The 21534-nt window shown below is 36.6% G+C and overlaps 1 protein-coding gene across 5 annotated transcripts in view; it reads left to right on the forward strand.

Annotated features, from left to right (window-relative positions):
* Positions 1-1444: 1444 nt before the first annotated feature.
* Positions 1445-21534, forward strand: part of LARP4B (La ribonucleoprotein 4B) — a 52057-nt gene continuing 31967 nt past the window's right edge. The window contains exons 1-2 of one of the 5 annotated variants that reach the window (XM_039352504.1): positions 1445-1992; positions 20724-20854. In XM_039352504.1, the coding sequence (XP_039208438.1) occupies positions 20774-20854 (81 nt within the window). In that variant the 5' untranslated portion in view covers positions 1445-1992; positions 20724-20773. Of the gene's footprint in view, positions 1993-17909; positions 18996-20720; positions 20855-21534 lie in introns of those variants that run through there. The other 4 variants (XM_039352498.1, XM_039352499.1, XM_039352501.1 and 1 more) reach the window with 4 other exon arrangements.

Genomic DNA, 21534 nt, shown 5'->3' on the forward strand with positions numbered 1-21534 from the left:
GGACAGTTTGAAAGCAATTGGGACAGATCACTGTATTGACCAGATTGCTCCCAGATCTAATTCAGCTGTAAAGTGAATCCAGTACCTGGTGGTATAATAGAAATCAGATTATGGAGAATTCTGGGCTACTCTATATATCTATTGGAGGGACAGAATTACCCAGCTGATTTTGGAAAAAACAACAACTACAAATTGCCCAGTACAAGAGACAGATGGACCATGAGATAATACTTTGAAAGGCAAATATAGATTTAGATCTACAAGAAAGAAAATACATCAAAACCAATTGCTAAATGAAAAACTGCAAACAGAATGAAAGCACTTGGAAGGGTGATTTCTCCTGTAAGAAATCTCCAATGGATTAAGTTATGCCCATTACACATTTCCTTCCAGCAAGTATTTTGTTTGTTCATTGTATGGCCCAATCCATGCTCTGGTTCAGTGGTGCTTTCCTCTTAAGATCTACTGCTCCATGTACAGGGTATGTGCATGCTCTATGTTACACACCCATGCTTCAATCCTGGTAAGAATTTTGGAAAATAACCAAAATCTCACCCAAATTGGCTAGGAATTGTAGGAGTTGTAGTGGGGAAAAAAAAATCTGAAAGGGAGCATTACTGCTAAATGGATTCAAACTCAATGCATCAAAGAAAGATATGGGGGGAAAGCTGTTTTTAACTCAAATACACAACGACCCTGTAAGGTAGATCGGCTCAACAAGACTCAAGGCCAACCGTCGACGGGCCCCCTCCGTCGAGTATATATATGGTCGTTGCTGTTTGAAGTTAGTTTGGCCAAGGTTAGGAAGCTAACTGGGTTTGATTTGGTTTGGTTTTTCGCCGGGAACAGACACCCTCCGTCTCAAATGGAGGGTCGTTAACCACGAGGGCTGCGATCAACCCCCCGCGTCCGCTCCGGCTTTAGGTGGAAAATCTCCGCCTCGCTTGGTCCGTTTCCTTCAAGCCTTGCTGAGCTTCTCAGGGAAATCCCCGTCCTTTCCCCACCCTTCTCCAACCTCCGCTAACAACGCGTCACTAGCAACCACTCCTGGCAAGCTTCTACTTCACTCCTCCCCTACTAAGGAAGCCGAAAGGAGGGCAATTTTCTTGAAAAATAACAGACGCGTTTAGAACGCCCTCTTGGAAAGAGGAGGGTCGCAGGTGCTCCGGACCTCTCCACCCATTTCCTCCACACCCCCGCCCCCTCCCCCCCCCGCGCGGACAGACGCGTGCAAGCGGGTCCAAGAAAGAGTCGGGTGACGTCACTCCCCCCTTGGATTCACGTGCCGTTCATCTTAAATCATGCTGCGCCCCCTTCTCTTCTTTGCGCGCGCGCGCAAGAGATACGGCTTTTCCCGCCAGCCAATCACGAATCGGGCCGGTCTATATCTCCTCCCCCATCCAGAGACTCGCGCTTTCGCCTCCGGGACGTGAGCTGAGAGGTGGGGGTAAGGAAAGAGCCGTACGCGCGAATAGTGAGGGAAGAGACGAGGAGCAAAGTTGCAGGCTTTAACCAATATCTTCCTCGGACGGGGGCGGGACTTCCGCCGGGAGCCGGAAGAGAGGCTCGTGGGTCTCCCTGGCGTTTTCTCTCTCTCATATGTGAGCGAATTGTCCTCGCTGTTTCTTGCCGTCGAAACGTTCCGGGGCTCGGACCCGCCGCCGCCGCCCTTCCTCTGCTCCTGCCTTCTCCTGCCGCCGCCGCTCCGCGCCCTTCCCCTCCCGCTTGCCGCTTCCTCCTCTTCCTCCTCCCTGCTGCCGCCACTGCCGCCACTTCCCCCCCGCCTGGGCGCCGCCGCCTCTGCCCCTCTCCCCGCGCTCTCTCTCACCCCCTTCCTGGGACTTGGCGGCGGCGGCGGCGGCGGAGAAGGAGGAGGAGGCGGCGGCGGCGGCAGTGGGGAGCAGCGGCAGCAGCAGAGGCCAAAATTCCTGACCCGACTTTCCAGCAAGATTCCTCCGGCCCGCCGTGGCCTTATTAGCTCTGGGTTGACAGGTGAGTGAGGCCCATTTCCCCTGGCCGCCGTTTCCGAGTTCCCCCCACACCGCCATTTTCTCACCCGAGGCCCTCACGGGGGCGGGGCTGGCCTCAGCGGATGGGTCCGGATTTAGGCCTGGTTCTACCGGCAGCTCCGCACTGCGTCTCTGCGGGCGGCCTTCGCGGGAAGGAAACGTTGGGTTTGAAATGGGTCTTCCCACCCCATCCCAAGCTTCCCTTCCCTGTGTATCTTTGTCGACTTCATGTTTCCGCAAAGCCTGGGGGGAGAAAGCTGTCGCCCCAACTGGTCATATGCCTGCTGGCTACCTTGCCTCAGTCTTACCCCAAAGAGGGAGTCTCGGCGGTTTCGGTTCATTTCTCTTTGCTTTTTGTTTTTCTTCTGCCACTGAAATTCTTAAACTTATGGTTTAACATCAAACTCCAAAATACCAAAGCTCTTGGACTGACACACCTCTCTTGTCACGTCTTAGTAGTTCATTGTCAATAAGGAATAGCAAAAAGGTGGCTTTCCCCCAATGTTTAGTATACCTTAAACTGAAAGACTTGAATTCACTAGCCACTCTGAACTCTGTATGGCAGCTTTGTTTTGTATTGCTTTAAAAGGGAATGTAAGGATGCCTTGTACATAAACCTATGTCTCTTAAATTGGAAAAGTTAATGTGGCAGATTTATGTAGATTAATTGCTGACATAGTTATCATCTTGGACTCTGTTTTGGCTTTTAAAAAATGAAGTTAAAATAAAGTTAAATGTATCACAATAGTAGACTGAAAACTGCCTACTAGGATTATCAAAAAGAAATGTATTTTACTTTGGTTGTATGTCATTCCCATAAGAACTAAAAAAAGTATAATTTAGGATTCATCTTTCTTGTTGGGTTTGATGCTCTGTACATATAACAATACGTATAAAGTTCATATAAGCCATTTATAGTTACAATTTGAACTGTGTCAAAATTTACTTATTTTAGAAATAAAAAGGTATGCTTACAATAGAAATAATTCATCTCTAAGACTAACTTTTTTTTACTGTAACACTATAAATCTTTAATCAACAGGTTATTGAGAATGTTAGCAGCTGTTTCCTAAATGGTACTTAGGTAAATGTCATCCTTGACAGTGGTGCAATTGTGGTCAGAGTATAGTTTGCAGGGTCATTTACTAATGTGTCAAAGTGTTTTGGTGTAAAGAGAATCTTCTTACATCTAGAATATTAACTGTGATTGACTAAAACTCTGCTCCATTTAATGTGAAAATAAGTAGCTGACATTTTCATTAATCTTGGGTGTTTATCAAGGACCAAAGTAGCAGAGTTATAGAAAAATCAGCAAGGTTGAAATGCAAGCACTGACCTCGAGATAGTCTAATAATCCTTGCTATGTCAAGCACTGACCTCGACAGTCTAGTCCTTGGTAAGTGCTCTTTAACAGTCTGTTAGCAGCGGTTTTGTGTCAGAAGTGAGTTTGCAGGAGACACGTTCGATCCTCCAGCAAGTGCTTCTAGATTACGCCTTTAATTTTTTGTTCTGCGTAACTATCAGTTCCAATTGAGAGGATATATGTAAGTATTTGTAGTCTAAAGAGTTATGTGATACAATTATGTAGCTAATTACTGTATGCTTAGTTGCTGACCATTCCAGTTGGTTTCTATATTCTAACTCTGTTACAAGTCTGGTACAGTAACTCTTTTAAAGACATTTTAAAGAGAATAGATGAATAGTATACGTTTTTATGAACTAATACTTCCTTCATCAGGAGCATCCAATAGAATGGATTTTAATATCAAATTTGTGCCTTAACAAATCTGTTATATTTAAGGTGCCCCAAGATACTGGTTTTACTACAACAAAAACTGCTACTTTTTTTGTAAGTGATTATATCTGGCAAATTGCTAAATAAATGCCACATTGTCTTCTAATTATAATTTGTATTTGAAATGGATATCATGCATAGAAATTAGCATCACCATTCTAAACATATTTATTTAGATAGAGTTCTGATTTACTTCTATGGTATTTTCTAGATTGCAGTTTTAAATTGATAAAATCTAATTTATTTGCCTTTTTTATGTCCAACCACTACATCCTGATAGTATTTGTATAGTACTATATGCATTTGTATCTAATTTTTTGAAATATTTTTAGATTTGCTAATAACATAAAGCTAAAAGTCAATCAATATATAGAGAAAATACACACACACACACACACACACGCACACACACATCTTGATCATACCAGGCTCACTTGCATGGCATGATTTACTAGAGGATGCAATATTTTCTCAGTGTAAGACAGAAATAAGTTGTTTCAACAAGAGATGTTGAAAATTATGAATTATATATTGTATTGAAAATCATAAATATTGGAAGTTTTATATCTTAATCTTGGCAACTTTAAACTGTGTGGTCTTCAACTCCCAGAATTCAAAGTTGCCAAGGTTCAGAAACACCATTTTATGTAATATATAAAATATATGTGGAATAGTAAATTTAGTTCCTGTTAAACATGAGAGGCTTTTAGCAATTGTGGTTGTTTCTCAAAATATTTTTAAAATATTTTCTGAAAATCTAGGTACAAATAGCAGTGCAACTGTAAGGTAGGAATTAAAGCCTAGTATAGTTGACAATAAGTTTATTCCTTTGAAATATTCCTTTTTATATTTTTAATTATAAAATATATTTATTGTAGGTTGTAGAGACATATTGAATCACTACTATGTATGATTTTAATAGTTCCAGGTCTTTTTCTGCTTGAAATTGGCATTCTTTATTGTCTTCTCTTGAAGAGTTATTTGTTACAAACTACATAAGGTACGCTTTGAAGAACAAGCACATCTTGCATTCTTCTCAATAGTTGATTCACGTCTTTAAAAAGGTAACCTAATGATACATTTTTCTAATATTTATTACTAGTGGTTCTTTAGGGATTGGAGAAAAAAGGAGACTAATCAATCATTTGTGCTAGTCACTCAATATTATGTAAATTAAGTTCATTAGATTTGGTAACCAAATGATGGCAGTGAACATAATATTTGGCACATATATAACATAGTTCTGGTTTGATATTGCAAAACAGTTAAATTGTTTTTAATGAAATTCTGCCACTGACTTTTCCTGTACGTGATTCCAACTAGAAGTTTTTCTGAGTTAGAATGAATAATAATGTATATATGTGTGTATGTATGTGTGTGTGTGTGTGTGTGTGTACTACAATATATATGAATATTGTAGTAGACCATGATAATAAAATAGTGTTATGTACTATGTATAAGTAAAATACAATTTATTGTTACTTATGGTCAAGTGTCTTTATTCTGAATAAGCTGGAGTTTATATTTAGTATGGTAGATAAGCTGAAAAAAATAACTTTCTTTAGCCATTAATATTGCCAGAAAGGAAATTATCAAATTGCCTGTGATGACCAGTATCTACATCCCTTTGACTTCCCTGGCATTGCAAACGAATATGAAATCACAATCTTGAATGTGAATACAATTTTTGTAGCAGTAAAGTTTTGTTTACTTTGACCAGCTGATGCCCATGCCATAATAAAAACACAGTTTATTATATAGCAAAGGAAACAAAATCTTCTGGATTTTTAACGTAGTTGAGGGCAGCGTTGGATCAGGGATAAACTATTGAGAACAATGAATAGCAACATCTGCTTCGTGATATCCTTTATTAAAACAAGCAACTCTTTACTTCCTTGTGTCCCATCCCAATCCCCAAATTGGTAAGAGTGGTCCCAAGTAGAAGAATATTCAAATTGAACTAAGGGACATGGGGTTCTTTATCCATATTGTATAACAGCTCAATTTTTAGTTCACTTTACATCAGTCCTGTATGAGTGAACTAAAGATCTGAGCTAAAGCTTTGATGATTTCTCAGCCAGTCCTTGTATCTGTATTAGTATATTAAATTGAAATTCATAGTAAATAAAAAAAATGTATCAGAGATAGGAAGATTTGTTTCTCTTCTAATTTTGTCCTTGAGCAGAATGACTACATATTTATTGGTTCTGCTGGCCTAAAATGGCAGGCAAGTTAACATGTTTGTGAAAAATATGCAGAAATTCTGCTTCACTTTGCAAAATGTTGACAGCCAACAGCACGAATGTATGTGATACATGAATGGTTATTATAGTAGCAAGTTAATACCTAGAAATACTTGATAGAGGAAACTGACTTCAAATAATAGGCTTCTAAGGTATGTATAATTAAAAAGGTTTAGGTGTGTTGCCTAAACTACAGTTTAGTTTGGTTCTTTATAAATGTATGACACATGGTTATGTTATTTCCCAAAATTAAAAATACTTTTGAATTATGTTCCTTGAAAACATCCAGTTTTAACACTATGAATTTATAAAGTTCTAACATACTTGTTTTTCATACTCAGCAATGTCAATACTTTATTGAGTTTCCTCAGGTTAATATGTGAATTTAAAAGAAATACCCTGGAATTTCTTGTTTAAATAAAATTTGGTAGTTTTTCAGGAATTTAGGATAGATTTTTAAAATATCTACAGCACAACCTACTTAAAGCTAATATTTCTTTCTTGTGATTTTTTTATATTTTAAAAATGTGTTCTTTCCTTAGCTACCTCAGTCTGAATTGATCAAGTACCATAAATACATTTGAAACACTATGAGCCTTCCGTTGAAGTTTGCTTCACAAAAAAAAGTTGTCATGCTTCACTTGGTCCTCAGATCGATTGATTGCATGAAAAAGTTTATGCACCCCTGGTCAAATTATATGTTTTAGTGAATCCCTAAGTGAACAGAAGCTGATGCAATATCTACATAGTAAAGTGTTAAACATTAAATCTTACTACACACTTGAATGCATTCTTACTAGTTTTGCGTAGTTGTTTTTTCAAGATAAGAAAACAATAAATATGGGTGGGTATTAGTTTGGATACCTTTTTAGTCAGTATTTGTAACACTTCCTTGGCAGATAATGCAGCTTCCTGAAGCCATGTATAAATGTCTGTTCTTGCTTTTGGAGTTGTTTTTGCATGGTTTCTTGCAGCTCAGAAATATTCTCAGGCCTCCTTACATGCTTGAAATCTCCCCACAGATTTTCAGTTCTATCCCAGTCTGAGGACGATGAAAAATACTCCAAAATAGGTGTCTTTCTTTCCTATGCTTCATTGTTGATTTGAAGGTATATTTTGGATGTCACCATGTGTGGGGGTGTGCATGCATGCGCATATCTCTTGATTTATTCATATTGTGTTATGAACCTGTTTATGTCTTCCCCTCAGACAGAATAACAAAAACTGCCATTCAAGCATTTTGTACTATTTTCTGATGAAACTTTGCTATGTATAAAAACAAAAGCATTTTTCTTTTTCCCAAAATGTTTTAAAATCTGATTCCAGTTCCTATTAATTTTATGTCACATACACCCACATAAAGATCGTTGGGAAAATACTCTTGAGTCACTTCTGTATCATTCCCCACCCCACCACACATCTCTCTTATTTAATAAGAACAGTCCAGGAATTTCCAGAGTCTCTCACAGGTACAAATAACTGGTTATTGTCTTTCAATATCATAGACAGTTAAGTATGATAACTTTTTAGAAAATAATACACCAAAATTATAGTACTACTTACTACTTGGTGTTGCCATATAGTTTGCTTGAAATTGTTTAAGCTTTGTGTATTTTCAGACTTCAGTACGAGCAGGATATGTGCTTTGCCTGCTGTTATTTCTTTCAAGTTAAGATTTTTCTCATATGAATATGTATAGGACAATAAATACAGAAAGTACTTTTTCCCTTTAAACTTACTATCTGTGTTGAGAGCCTATAACTGGACTATAAAACTAATGAACCAATTTAATCTTATGAAGTATATAGTGCTTTTCCCAAGTTTTAATTTTATGAAGCTATAAAAGTATACGCTATATTCCCAACTATTAGTAGATGTCTTGTTTTGTTACTAGTTTTTTTCCCCTGAATTGTTTGAGTTCAGGCTTAGTAATGGCTGCCTGCGACACAACAGTTATTTGGTTTCATAATAAGCAGAGATTTAACTCTTGTTACATATATAGCAATATGTATCATATTATTTGATAGATTTGCTTCTCAGTAGGTTAAATGGCGGCTAAATGTGCTGTAGTGGTTGATGACTCACACCTTTAACTTCTAGGACGTTCTCCTGCTGACCTTGTTCCTGAGATATAGATAAGAAAATAGCACTTTGGGAGATAATTTGCTACTCCCTCTATTTTTGCCAATTGTTGTGCTTTCCTCTGGCACCAGAACCATTTGTTTATGCTAAGGGTAAAAATTGTTGATTGTAATTATTGCCTTTAATGAGAAAGCCACCTCTCACCTTTTAATTTTTTTTCTTGCCTTAAAACTATCATAGGAATGTTGTAAATTCTGGCAGCTTTCATTTGCTTTCATAGAAAAATAACAGTCGGAAAAGTATCTTTATTAGCTGGATTCAAACATTTTAACTAGTGGCTGCATTTATACATTAATAACAATGGTTCACTTTACATAACACTCTAAATTGAAGCTGTATTAATTACTTTATAGCTAAATATGATGCTTGAACCAGCCATTGAATTAAAATGCATTTTATTAATACTGTGAGTAGCTGTTATTTTTACTGAGCTGCTCTATTGTGATAACAGCAAGTTAATAACATATAGACCAGCAGATTCTTGCTTGAATTGCTTATAAATAAATGTCAGTTAGGTTCTTTAATGTTACTTGGTTATAATATGTAGAAGAACCAGTATACTGAATCTAAGAATAGAGAGAGTCACAATTAGTTTTTTTACTTATACTGGGCAATAAACATTATTTCTTCATGCCAGAAGAAGCCTTGGCATAATTACCAAACTTAGCACTTGGCAGACTTTAATGTGAATGTCTACAATCTCTCATGGAGTCCATTTGAATAAAATGACTAAATCTGGATTTCATGACTTCAATATTAGACAAGTATTTACCTTTTTTTGTTTTTGCTCATGTCTGACATTGGTGATGAAAATCATAATTTTTCTGTATGTTCCTTTATGTGGCATTGAAATTACATTAGAATAAATAATTCAATTTTGGGTTATTCTTTTTTTCACATTTAACATGTCCAGAATAGCTGATTATTTGAATTATTTCAACTGTGCACAACTGCACAAAGAGTAGAACTTCTTGAGGAAGTTTCAGACATTCACATAAGCTCTTCCAGGTATTATGTTTGGTAGTTGTGCCAAAAAGTAGGTTACGTGGATTTCTTGTGCAATTATTGCTTTGGCTTGTTTGTTGCTTGAGTAAATTTTGCTTATTGACAACTCATATACTTTTTATTGGTTTTTACTTTATTTTTTTATTTTTATATAGGTAGTCCTTGACTTACAACCATTCTAAATTACAACAGTCCTCCCCAGTAGTACTTACAATATGGTTCTGAAATAAAGGAGGCTGGGCATCCCTGCAGTCCTGTGACCACACTTTGGACACTTAACAATCTTCCCACATTTATGGCTGGTTATAGTGCCTTATGGCCCATTTTATGATGTTTTGTCAAAACCCAGCATTTACCTCTGATTTTCAGCAAAACTGGATCAGAGTGAACAATTGATTTGCTTAAGAGCTGCGGTATTCATTTAACAACTGCCACAAAAAAGTCGTTGAGTTAGTCACACAGGTGACCCATTTACAATCACAATGACGTACAAATGTAATAAATATATGCCAGTTGCCAAGTGTCTGAATTTTGTTCATGTGACCATGCGGATTCCGAAATGGTCATGTTAAAAGCGTTCATAAGTTGCTTATTTCAGTCCGTAAATTCATACGGTCATTAAATGAATGGTTGTAAATGGAGGACTGTCTGTAATCTTTAAAGCAGCCCCATGTAAAGTTCCTTGCTGTAGTATGTCATGTGGTAATCAGGGCATTGTTTACTGCAGTCAGACCCTCTTGCACCACATAAGGCTATAATTATTGCACCAGCTGGAATTGGACAAAGGGCCATCTAATCAAAACCTGCATTTACTTTTCAAGTAGAAACTGTAAATTTCGAAGTATCCCTAATCGCAAGCCTGCTCCTTCACAGGTAATACTTGCTTGTCAAAAGACAGCACTTGTATCACTTGTACAAACAGCATCTCTGTCCTGTTTGGGTTCAACTTTAGTATGTTCTCTTCCATCCAAATTCTTGCAAGAGCTGGCTAAAACAACAACATCTTGCTTATAGAATGGCAGTGTGTAATTGTGTATGATCAGCAAACTATTAAATGACTTTTAGTAATTTTATATGAATACTAAAAAGCAGGTGAGAGAAGACCACTCCTTTGCATCCCACAAATCAGAGGCCACAAATCTGATTTCTTATCCCCATCACTACAAACTACAACTATTCACTGAAGGAGAATGACCTTAAAACAATGCTTCTTATCCCCAACTCCCACAGATGATCTTATAAGATTCTGTAATTGACAGTATCAAAAGCTGCCAGGACATGTAAAAGGATCAGGAGAAGTACACTATTGCCATACAGATTGTTAAAACATTTTCAGTCATTTCAGAGAAGATATTTAAACAACTTAGTATTGTCGTAGTCACTTAAAAGTGATGCCAATAGTTTGCATTGGGAGAAGTTTGTACTATTCTATTCTGCCAGCCCTGGATTTTATAACAAAATTCCACCAAGTGCAGGTTTTTGTTTGATTTTTTTCCCAAACATCAAGAATGCAATTTTTTTGAAAAAAATTAAAAATATTTTTAATAATTTTCTTGGAGATGTTGAACTTGCAATGTACACTTCTCCAGTCATCTGTGGGAGTCCACTTAATGATATACTGAGCCCAGTTGCAGACATTGCTATTAGTTGACTAACCCACATCCTGCTTTCCACTCAACTTTGTCTCTCAAGTACTTCATGAAAATGGTTTGGTGGCTAATACTAATAGTTGGTTCATGCAAGTGCTAATACTAGTAAGAATGTACTAAAAGCATAGTAATGAACAGAACTGTAGTGCAGAGGTGTAATGCTGTTGTGAATAATAAATGTGACAATAAATATTAAAACACTAGATTTAATTGAGCTGGAGATCCATTTACTTGTAGCTCCTTGGTGTTCAGAGATTTTTATTATTATTAAAGAACATTCTAGATTAGGAAGCTTGTGTTAATAAACTGCTGTTATGGTATGGGTTAAATAAATCAAATGATATATTTATTTGCTTCCTGACAAAATGGTTATATACAGTATAATAATATCAAATTCAAAGTAAGACACAGGGAATGGTTATGAGTTAAGAAATAAACATTAATGGAACAGTAGGCATGTTAGTTGTATTGATAACAATCTAACTATACACAGATATTTGTCAGCAAAACAAACTTCTGCAGTGTTTTATTGAAATGATGTTAATTCAAAATTATTACTATGCAATTGGGTTTTAAGTTTCATACAATGAAGTTAAGAAAAAAAAGATGACACATCCCTGACTCAGTTATTTCATTTGTTCTGTCAAATGCATTTAAAGGAAAAGATGACATGGTATCCTAATTTGGAACATTATATTTATTGGGGCTGATTATTACAGAAAGAGAGAAGAAAATCCTCTGAAGTCACTTCTTGTACTCTTAGCTACAGTAGGCAGTTGGCTCCGTGACAGGGTCCTGTAGTTATGTATCTAGAATGCTGAGTCGTCACTGGCAGATCTGCAAAAAGCTGTTGGATTGTTCTCCATAGCTTGCTGTTCTGCTCTTCAGACCAGACAGTGTTCAAAAAAAACGCAACACTACACAAATGCAAGATAGTTTATTTGAATTTGAACTATTAGATGAATTTAAACGACTAGAAGATTTATTTCAATTATCTCAAGCACTCTTCTTCAGCTATTATGCAGCAGTCTAGGAACTTATTTTAATGTAAAGTTAGTATTGTGTTGATAGAAAGCGTGCTTCAGAAACGACTGTGTTTATTACAATTAGTTGTTTGTTGCCTACTCAAGCAACTCTAGCAGCTTACAATAATTAAGACCGTCAAATCAAAAATGTTAAAAACATTACATGGATTCGTATTGTTAGCCTTTGTCTTTAAATTCTCAGAGTAGAGATGCTACATTCATCAGTTGGGTATATTATCTCTGCAGCTAGAATTGCTAAATGTGGTGGAGTACCACAATTTCCAAAGTGCAGCTAGCGCCATCTTAATGCTAACATCATTTTCAGTAGCATTCTTCTTCCTGAAAGATGCTTTAAGCAGTTAAAATAATTTATTTTCTTATTTTCTCCCAGTCAGAAACCAAGAGTATGTAAGAAATGGGCACCAAGATAGCTTGTCAGAAGCATATTCCTTCCAAGATTGATTATATAATATGTAGTATCAATATTTGGTAAAACTAATGTAGAATTCCATCTTTGGGGTGGCAGTCAACTTTTAAAAGCTGTATGCATGTTCATCGTTGATCATTTGTCTGATTATCATTGGAAGGATAATTATAGTGCTTCCATTACCAATGCTTTAAAAAACTAAAACAATAATTCCTAAGTAATGTGTCAAAGCAGATTAAAATGCCATGAGAACTTTTTATAATGTAACTTGTAAACTCATTCCCATTTACATAAGATGCCTGAACCATCTTATGTTTGCAGAGTTAATAATAATAATGATGATGATGATGATGATGTGGGAAGGGACCTTGGAAGTCATCGAGTCCAACCCCCTGCTCTGGCAGGAACCCTACAGCATTTCAGACAAATGGCTGTCTCTATTGTAAGTAGGCAGTTGCATAGTGTATCTTCAAAATTTTTGTCACTTGGCTAATTTTCTATTCAAATCTTAACAATTTTGCAAATTGTTTTTGCTATCCCTGTTTTAAACCTCAGTTTGCCATTCAGCTAAAGGAAAAAAAATAAACCAAGATATGATTTAGCTGAATTCTGATAAAATTCTGATTCTAATGAAAATTCTAATTCTGATAAAAGTGTAATCTTTCAAATAGTTTAATGTGTCCCCTATTCTGGCTGGTTTTTACTGCCTTGGCATTTCTTTTCCATTCTTTTTCAGATGTTTAGTAAATCCTGGATTTATTTATTTATTTATTTATTTATTTATTTATTTATTTATTTATGGGACTTATATGCCGCTTTAAGTGCAAGCAATCTGGGTCCTCATTTTACCTACCCCGGAAGGATGGAAGGCTGAGTCAACCTTGAGCCGGTGATATTTGAACCGCTGACCTGCTGAACACAGTCAGCTAAAGTAGCCTGCAGTACTGCACTCTAACTGCTGTGCCACCTCAGCTCATATAATGGATTTGAAAAGCTGATGCTGTTTGCCACCAGTTATGTGCTGTGGAAGATGGCTTCCCAGATGCCTCTTGTAGCATGGCTACAGACTCTTGCAGGGAGCTGAATTGTTCGTTTCTTGCCCCTCCACTGCCTGCTACATTCACTTTGTTTGAGCCAAGGAACCTGCAACAGTAGTGCAAGCTCCCCAGTTGAACTTGAGTCCTCTAGCAAGAGTTGAGTTAAAGTAGCAACCACATTAAGACCAGCAGAATGTTCATTAAAGTGGTTGAAGTGAAACTGGTTGGATTGGTTATTTGTTCATCACCTTTTAATTGCAAAGTCTTTGAATGAGGCAGTCACTAAATAAGGACTACTTGCATTTAGAAAGGCAAAATAGTCCTATTTAAAATAAGGACCACATTTGTAATTCAGATTATTCTAATACATAGATACTAGAATTCTCAGATTTTTTTGCAATCTAGATCACTTTGGTTTTTGTTTCATGCTAGTAAATAAATAAAACTTTACCTAACTTCTGTAATAGGCAGTTCACATTATTGGTACTGCCCTCAACTGCATATTACAGAATTTGCTAGGAAGGGTTTAGTTACCTGTTATCTAAAACTTTTGCAGATCAATAAAATAACTTATTTCTGATCATAACAACAATAGAGCCAACTCATCTGAAAAATTACCACCTTATGCTTTATTATAGACATTACCTTTCATCACCAATTTGCCAGTTTGAAGCTCAAATACTTTTAAATTTATAAGGCAGAAAAGCTATCATACTTGCAAAGCATTTCATCCAATTTGCTTGTTGCACATTTTGTAACCTCTGAGAAGACTAAGGTTTTTACGGATAACTAGTTAAACTGTCAAATCAGGGTTAAGGTCAGGAAGCTGGAATCAAATAACAAACAGGGGAAAGTATAATTAGACAATTACAGAAAAAATAATGTAATGGCATGAATAACAACTGATAGCAAATGAGCAGAGGAACCAGAATGCATAAACAGAGACAGAAAAAGTAAAATATCTTTAAATTATTCAGATAATTGTTTATTTTGGTGCCACACATATTGCTAGACTTTTAGACTCTAATATTTAGAATTGTTTATCAATAAGAATGACATACAAGGCTACATAGGCTTTGAAAGGAACAATAATGTTGGTGAGAATTGTTTGCTTAAAGTATCCTCAAGTGCAATAAAGCAGCTGAAAATAGATGCCTTCTAGTTGTTTAAGGTGTAATGGCATCTGTTAATAACAAACAAGCTGCTAAGATTTTATAAATGAGAATAAAAACTATTGTTGTGTCACTTCCCTCACACATACATTTTGTCCCCAGGCTGTGATCCAGAGTGATGATTCCTGGCATTTAGTTGGCAGGATGTTTACCTTTGTATAGTACCTACGATTGTACACAACTTAGGTGGAATGGAAAAATGGAAGTGTCATCCCTAACTAAAATGCCAGTGATACAAAAATATTGTAATAGTTTTTTCTAGTGTAAGTTGTTGGTAGATGTGGTCAGCACCTTCAGTTTTAAGCTTTCAGTGCTTGGTGGTGTCATCTTTCCAGGTTTATTTAAAATATTTATATTTTGTCAGTTAAATGGTACCTCTGTAAGTGATGTACAGAATTTAAAAAAATACAGTAAATGAAACAATATAATCACAGTTTAATAATGATAGTATTGATAATCAGGATTAGAATTACTTTGTCAAGATTATGAAGATTTAAGATTAATAATCACATATCAAAAATCTAGAGTCTGCAATTTTATTTTGAAAAGAAGGGCATTCAGGGAATGAATGTTACAACCTTAAATGTTATATTCCTGGTTGATATCAAAGGAACATTTAGAGCAGAAGTCTCCAACCTTTTGGACACTAGAGACTGGTTCCGTGGAGAGAGGTTGTGTGTGCATTGTTTTGTGTGCTGCCTGCATCCCAATGATGGCACTTTGCTTATTTGTGCGGACTGGTTGCTGGCATGCCGTGGCCTGGTACTGGTCCATGGACTGGGGGTTGGGGACCCCTGATTTAGAGGTTGTTTTACACCTGATGCGGTTCATAGTAGGCAAACAGACTTATGTAGCAGAAGGTATTCCGTCAGTGCCTCAATTATATAATATAAAAACTTTTAAATTGGTATGGTATCAAATCAGCAGCCAATCTTTCAGAAAGATTTTATGCTGCAATAACTCGGTAAATCATAGCAATTTTATTAGTGCATTTTGCGTGCAACTTAAGATAGACCTACATATTGCATTTAATGTTTCATACAAAGATAGCTCCCCCCATAGACCATGTTATAAGAATCCCATTAGGAAGGGACTAATGTATTAATTCTAAGGACTAAGCTATACAATCCATGTGGTTTCTACATTTCTTACCTCTGCTGTTAAACTTTAAAATAATTGTAGCTTTTAAGTGTCTCTAGTGATGATTATATATTTCTGTCAAGAACTCTGCCTTGCTCCTTTAAAGAGGAGCACAGTCCTCATCCACAAGAGGTGAGGTGTGCTGCATTTGCATGTCAAAGGTAAAAATATGTTTGGGGGCACTCATACAGCATCTGTGTAACTCTTAAAGCAGCTGTATCTTTTCCAAAAATATTAAGGCAGCTTTCCACAGCTGTTGCACAGCCCCAGGAAAAGACACTTTCAGCAGTTGCAGACAGATGCTATATGTCTACTCTTGCAAGCTTCAAAATACTTTTTACTTTTAAATCCACAGCACTATACAGCCCTCTGTTTTTTTAGATTTGGGAGTCATATTTCCATAGAACACTTCAGTATGATTTATCAATGTCATGAATCTTACACTCTAAGCAATCTTGTACTTCATTGAAGAGGGTTTTTCCACCCACCCGTTTCCGTTCCAGTTTCTAGGATTATTGACAACCTCTTCCACTGAGGGATTCTTCAGAACACCATAGATGCAACACTGTGTTACTGACACAGTAAAAGGGAATTGACAGGTATCAGGGAAGGAAAACTACAATTTGAATGTAAGAGGAAGAATGTATCTACTGTATTTGGGATTCCTTCCCCATCCATTACTAGAGAGTGCTCTCCTTTTTATTGTTTAGGGAGGCATTGAAGACATCTTTGCTGTTCAGCTTTCAGTTTATAGACTGTTGTGGATGCTGGGAAAGTTGGCTTTTATTCAGTATACAGTATAGACTTTATAATTTTTAATAGCATTGTTTTACACCACTTGGAATATGGATGTCTAGAATATTCCTTGATTAATTCTGTCATGCAAAGACTATTTTTCAAATGTCAGTATTTTAATATATAGATTAATTAATAATTAGATAGGAAGAGCAGAATTCCTTAGGATGATTTATTATATTTGAATAAGATGATCAGGTAGCATGAACCAAACAAATATCAGTTCTGAGAGCTTGGATTCCCCTTTTTAATAAAAGTTAATTTTTTAAGTACTCAGACAAGCTATGTGAGAGAAATACATTACTATTATATCATAATAATATAATTGTATTTATTTCTGAACGGCAACTGTCTCTGGGTAAATCAACAATAATGCAATTTTTGCCTTACATATAATAAGAACATTTTGTCATAACGGCTGGCTCCCAAGATTGCAAAATCTATCATATAGAATAGATGCAATTAGTATTTGCACAATAGTTATTCAAGACATTTGTTTTAAGATGTGAATATTGCAAATCTACTGATTTTTTTACACTATAATTGGCATGTTGTTAAAAAGCTAACTTGTGAAGAAAAATAAGCATTTACAGGGCTTGGATTATTTTAAGGTTTTAATGCCAGAGGTACTCAATGTTGTAATGAACTCAATGATTACTTTTATTACTGAGGTGGGTCTCTGAATATACCTATTGAAGCATGTAAATGAACATATAAAATGACTTTATGTACATGCAGTACATGTGATCTACACTCTAGTCCAGTGGTTCTCAACCTGTGGGGACCCCATTTGGGGTTGAACGACCATTTCACGGGGGTCACCAAACAATGCAGTCCGCCATTTCCCCCCCCCCTTTTCCTTAGCTGTGCTACTCCCTTTTATTCTATTGGCTTTTGAAAGCCAATAGAATAGACTCTCTTGAATAGAGTCTAATTCTATTGACTTTCAAAAGCCAATAGGAATTGTCCAGGCTGTCTCTGCCCTGCTGAGCCCGCCAAAAATCCCATTCTGCAAATGGTGCTGCACCAGTTGTGTAGTCCTCGACTTACGACCAGTTGAGTAGTCCTCGACTTACGACCGGTTAGGGGTCGCGGCATTAAAAAGGTTGAGAACCACTGCTCTAGTCTTTAGGATATATTACAGGAGCAAGTTCTACTGCACATGTACCCACGTTAGGCTCTACAGTACAAGTAGTAAGTTCAAACCCACACCCCAGTTTGCATATACTCTAGGTGACTACAGCATGTTCACTAATAAATGGATATTTTGCAAATAGTGAGCATGTCATATCTGCATAGCTTAAGGTAACACATTAATTTTTCAGAGTTTGATAAATGTTAAAGCAGTTTATCTCTTACTGGAGGTAACTTTGCTAGAAAAATAGGGAAGATGCAGCACAGCTTATTATATTAGCCGTAGTTTACAAATTTTAAAACTATTGTATTCTCAACTAAAATAGAATTCAGAATATTTATGCAAAATAATACAGTGCATACTCAGAATTTTAAAAATATTCATAATTTCTCTAGCACTTTTTATCAGGCTAGGCAGTCATCATAATTATCAAAAAATTGTGGTGAATCAATTCAATTTTAGAAATGGAAAAGTTATGTTACTAATGAATACATTTATGGCTAAGCAGAAAGTCTGCCTCTGCCCTTAGCATAGTACAGTACTTGAGCATTCTTTCAAATAAACTGTTACTTAATGTCTGTATTGTCAGACACAAGCAACCAGTTCTACTCATGAAGGGTTCAAATTGAATATACTTACTTTATTGTGTTCTACCTATGATAAAAGACTGCTTGCCTTCTTTTGAAACTAACAAATAAGATTCCGTGGAATCTGGCGGGAGGTCAGTCCGAGATCTTCTGTAGCTGTGCAGCAACTCAAGGCTAACTCCTTACTTGATTCCTCCTCCGTGTCTGGCTCCTAGTTTCCCAATATCACCCCTCTCTCACAAAAGCCCTCCTTCCTTTTCCATGTTGCTTCCAATGTCTGAGTTCTCATAGGAAATTTAGACGAGAATTGTCTGCCCCAAGTCTAGAATTTTCCCCAGCCTGATGGTAAGATGCTAGATATCCCTTGAGGCCTGCCACCATCTTAGGTCACCTAAAGTTTCACAGTATCCTCCTGTGTGGTGTCTGGAGGACACTTCCATGACCAGTTCTCTCACTATCATGGCAAAGCTACAGAAAGATAGCTTGATCTTATTAATTATCTTTGTAATTGTGGACTGTGTGCATCTAGATTTCACCATTCTGAAATTCTGTCTCTTGCTTTTTAGGAACAAAAAAGATAGGTACTAAAGCTGGTGGCCTGAAGGTCTACTAAATCCTTTCTGCAAAATGGAATCCAAATAAGATCAACAGCTGATATTGGATATTTCTTCTTAGATGGAATTCTTTCTATCAATGCTGCTTTGTTTCAATTCACATCTGCCAACAACTTGAAATCGTCTATGCCTTCTTTGAGCTGCTTAATCTCTCAGCTGTCTGTCATGATTCATACTCAGAGTCTCTAAAGTGCCCCTTAATTCTGTCCATCAAGTTCTGGTAATTGTCCATGACCTGGTCATTTCCTTTTAGGATTGGCAGCACTCATTTAATGGCCAGCCCCTTTAGCAAGCTTAGCACGAAAGATAGCCCTGCACATTCTGTAGGGAAATCTTCAGTTCACTCTGAGTGATAAAGTTCTTATCTGCTTCTCAGTCAAATATTTCTGGCAAACCTCCATGGCAACACAGCAAAACTGGCTGTGCAGCTGGAATTGCTGGGAATATTGAAGCAGCCAAAGTCCCTGGCAGCAGGATGTTCTTAACCTGCTGCTGAACTAGGTGAAGCACTATGACCTCCAAGTTTTTCACTTCGGTCTCTATCCCTTCCTGATGCCATAGCGAGGCATCCACTATATTTTGACGTGATTCCTTGGGTTTTGGCTACCCCAGTAAACTTTATCCTTTCCCCAGAAGAAAGAGAGAGAAATCTGGGAAGATTAATGTCAGGCACAAGCAACCAGATCCACATGTAGAAGGTTCAAGTTGACTAATTTGTTCTACCTATAAAACAAGTATCTGCCCAGACTGCTTGCCTTCTCTTGAGAACCAACAAAAAAAGTTCCATGGAACCTGGGGGGTGTCGTATGTGTGTGTCAGTCTTTTGCAGCTATGCAACAACTCCAGGCTAATTCTCTTTACCTTGCCTGGCTTGATAGCTTCTCAGCAGTTATGTAGAATTACATAAACTTCCAAAGATTCACCTCTGGTTCTTTAATCATGTTTTGGCAAACTTCAGGTTTAATCAGCTATAAAATTAAATCTTGTAAAACTATCTGAATTGTGTATATGTACTACTTGGCATACAGTCTATTTGTTTAGGAGGAAAAATCTCAGATGTGAGCTGCCTCCCAGGTTAAAAAAAAAAGTCGTAACTATATAAACATTACTTAATGGTCAACATATCTAATTATCTACAGGTAGTCCTCGACTTACAACTAGTTGCTTAGTGACTGTTCAAATTTATGACGGACTTATTTTGGAATTATTTATGATCCTGTTCTGAGGTTCCAATGATTGGGCTTCTATAGTCACATGACCAAACTTTGATTGCTTGGCAACAAAGCTGCAGTTAAAACTATTTGCAGCATCCCACAGGCATATGACCTTGTTTTATACCAGATTTGCCAAAAACTGGCACTTCCTGTTTTTGGAAAAATCACGCCCATGGCAAATCATGGATTTGCTTTAAGCCTTTTGTTTAAAAAAAAAAGGCTATAAAATTAAGTCAGTCTTGTGAGCGATCTATTTTATGAGCCTAATAACTTTCAACCATCTACTACAATCAAATGTCAAGGACTACCTATATTCATTTGTAAATGCCATGTTTCCATGGAGTTAGCTGGGCAGTTCATCAGTTCACACTGTCATGAAGCAATAGTGTGGTAGTTCTTCAAAATTTTGACTTTCCAGTTAATTCATATCTAACAATCTGTTGCCAAATTGCATAGACAAGGTGAGCCTCTACATTCCTGCCCCAAGTTATATCTGACAGGCTCTAAATTAATGTAGCATATGCTAAATGAAGTGACTTTTCAGCATATTAAAAATTTATGTATTGGAAAAATAAGTGCTGCTACCAATGAGGGAAGAGGATTAATTTTTTTCCCCACAAGATATATAAATCAGATGTTTTTTCACAAATTTTCTTTCAACATAATAACTATTATGCGGTCTGTTTGATATTTTTATCAGTATAGAAAATAAATTATGGTGGTTTGTTTTGCAGCTTAAGTGATCCATATAGTTCTCTTTGAGGAGTCAAAAAGCAGACAGCTCATGACTTCTGATCAGGACACTAAAGTTGTGGCTGAACCGCAGGTGCAGCAAGTGCAAGAAGTTAAGGATAGTTTTCATCTGGTAAGTATTGAGATTATCTTGACTAGTGGGAATGTGCAAACATAATTAATTAGGCACTGTGTTTTATGCTGTGAAGTACATTTTTTGTGTTTGGTAATTTGTTAAGCTATTTTACAAAATCCATTTATAGCAAATAGTCTTCTCGTGCCACTATAACGTATTTTTTTCAGATTTTAGTTATGGCAACTAATGTTAACTTAAATGAAAAAGTTACATAATTGATATTGCCAGTAACATACGTAATTGATACTACCAGTAACAATGGCTAGCAGATCAGTCTTTTTATGGTTTCACCTTCAAATCCCAGCAGCTCTGAAAGCATTGTTAGAGGCCAAGAATGGTAGGGGTTATGGTTTAGCAAGATGTTTATTCCAGAACAATGGTATTAGTCTAGATTGAAAAATGTGCTGTGATATATTGACAATTTACAATATGCTCACAGTTTCCTGCTACTACACAAACACTTTTCAAAGTATGATTCTCTACTAAGAAATAGTTCATTGCTTCTTCTGGGAAAGTTAGTTTCTACAAAATGACATATAAAAATGAAAATGGGATTTTTTACAATATTGCATGTATTTAATATAAGTATCTATTACTATCATTCATTGGACTTTAAGATTTCTTTTTCGTGTTTAAATTAGTAGCAGAGAAGATAGGCAGTTCATTCATCAAATATC

Source organism: Crotalus tigris, unplaced genomic scaffold (assembly GCF_016545835.1).
Source record: "Crotalus tigris isolate CLP2741 ecotype Arizona unplaced genomic scaffold, ASM1654583v1 scf7180000018435.730608, whole genome shotgun sequence".
In the NCBI taxonomy this organism is placed as follows: domain Eukaryota; kingdom Metazoa; phylum Chordata; class Lepidosauria; order Squamata; family Viperidae; genus Crotalus; species Crotalus tigris.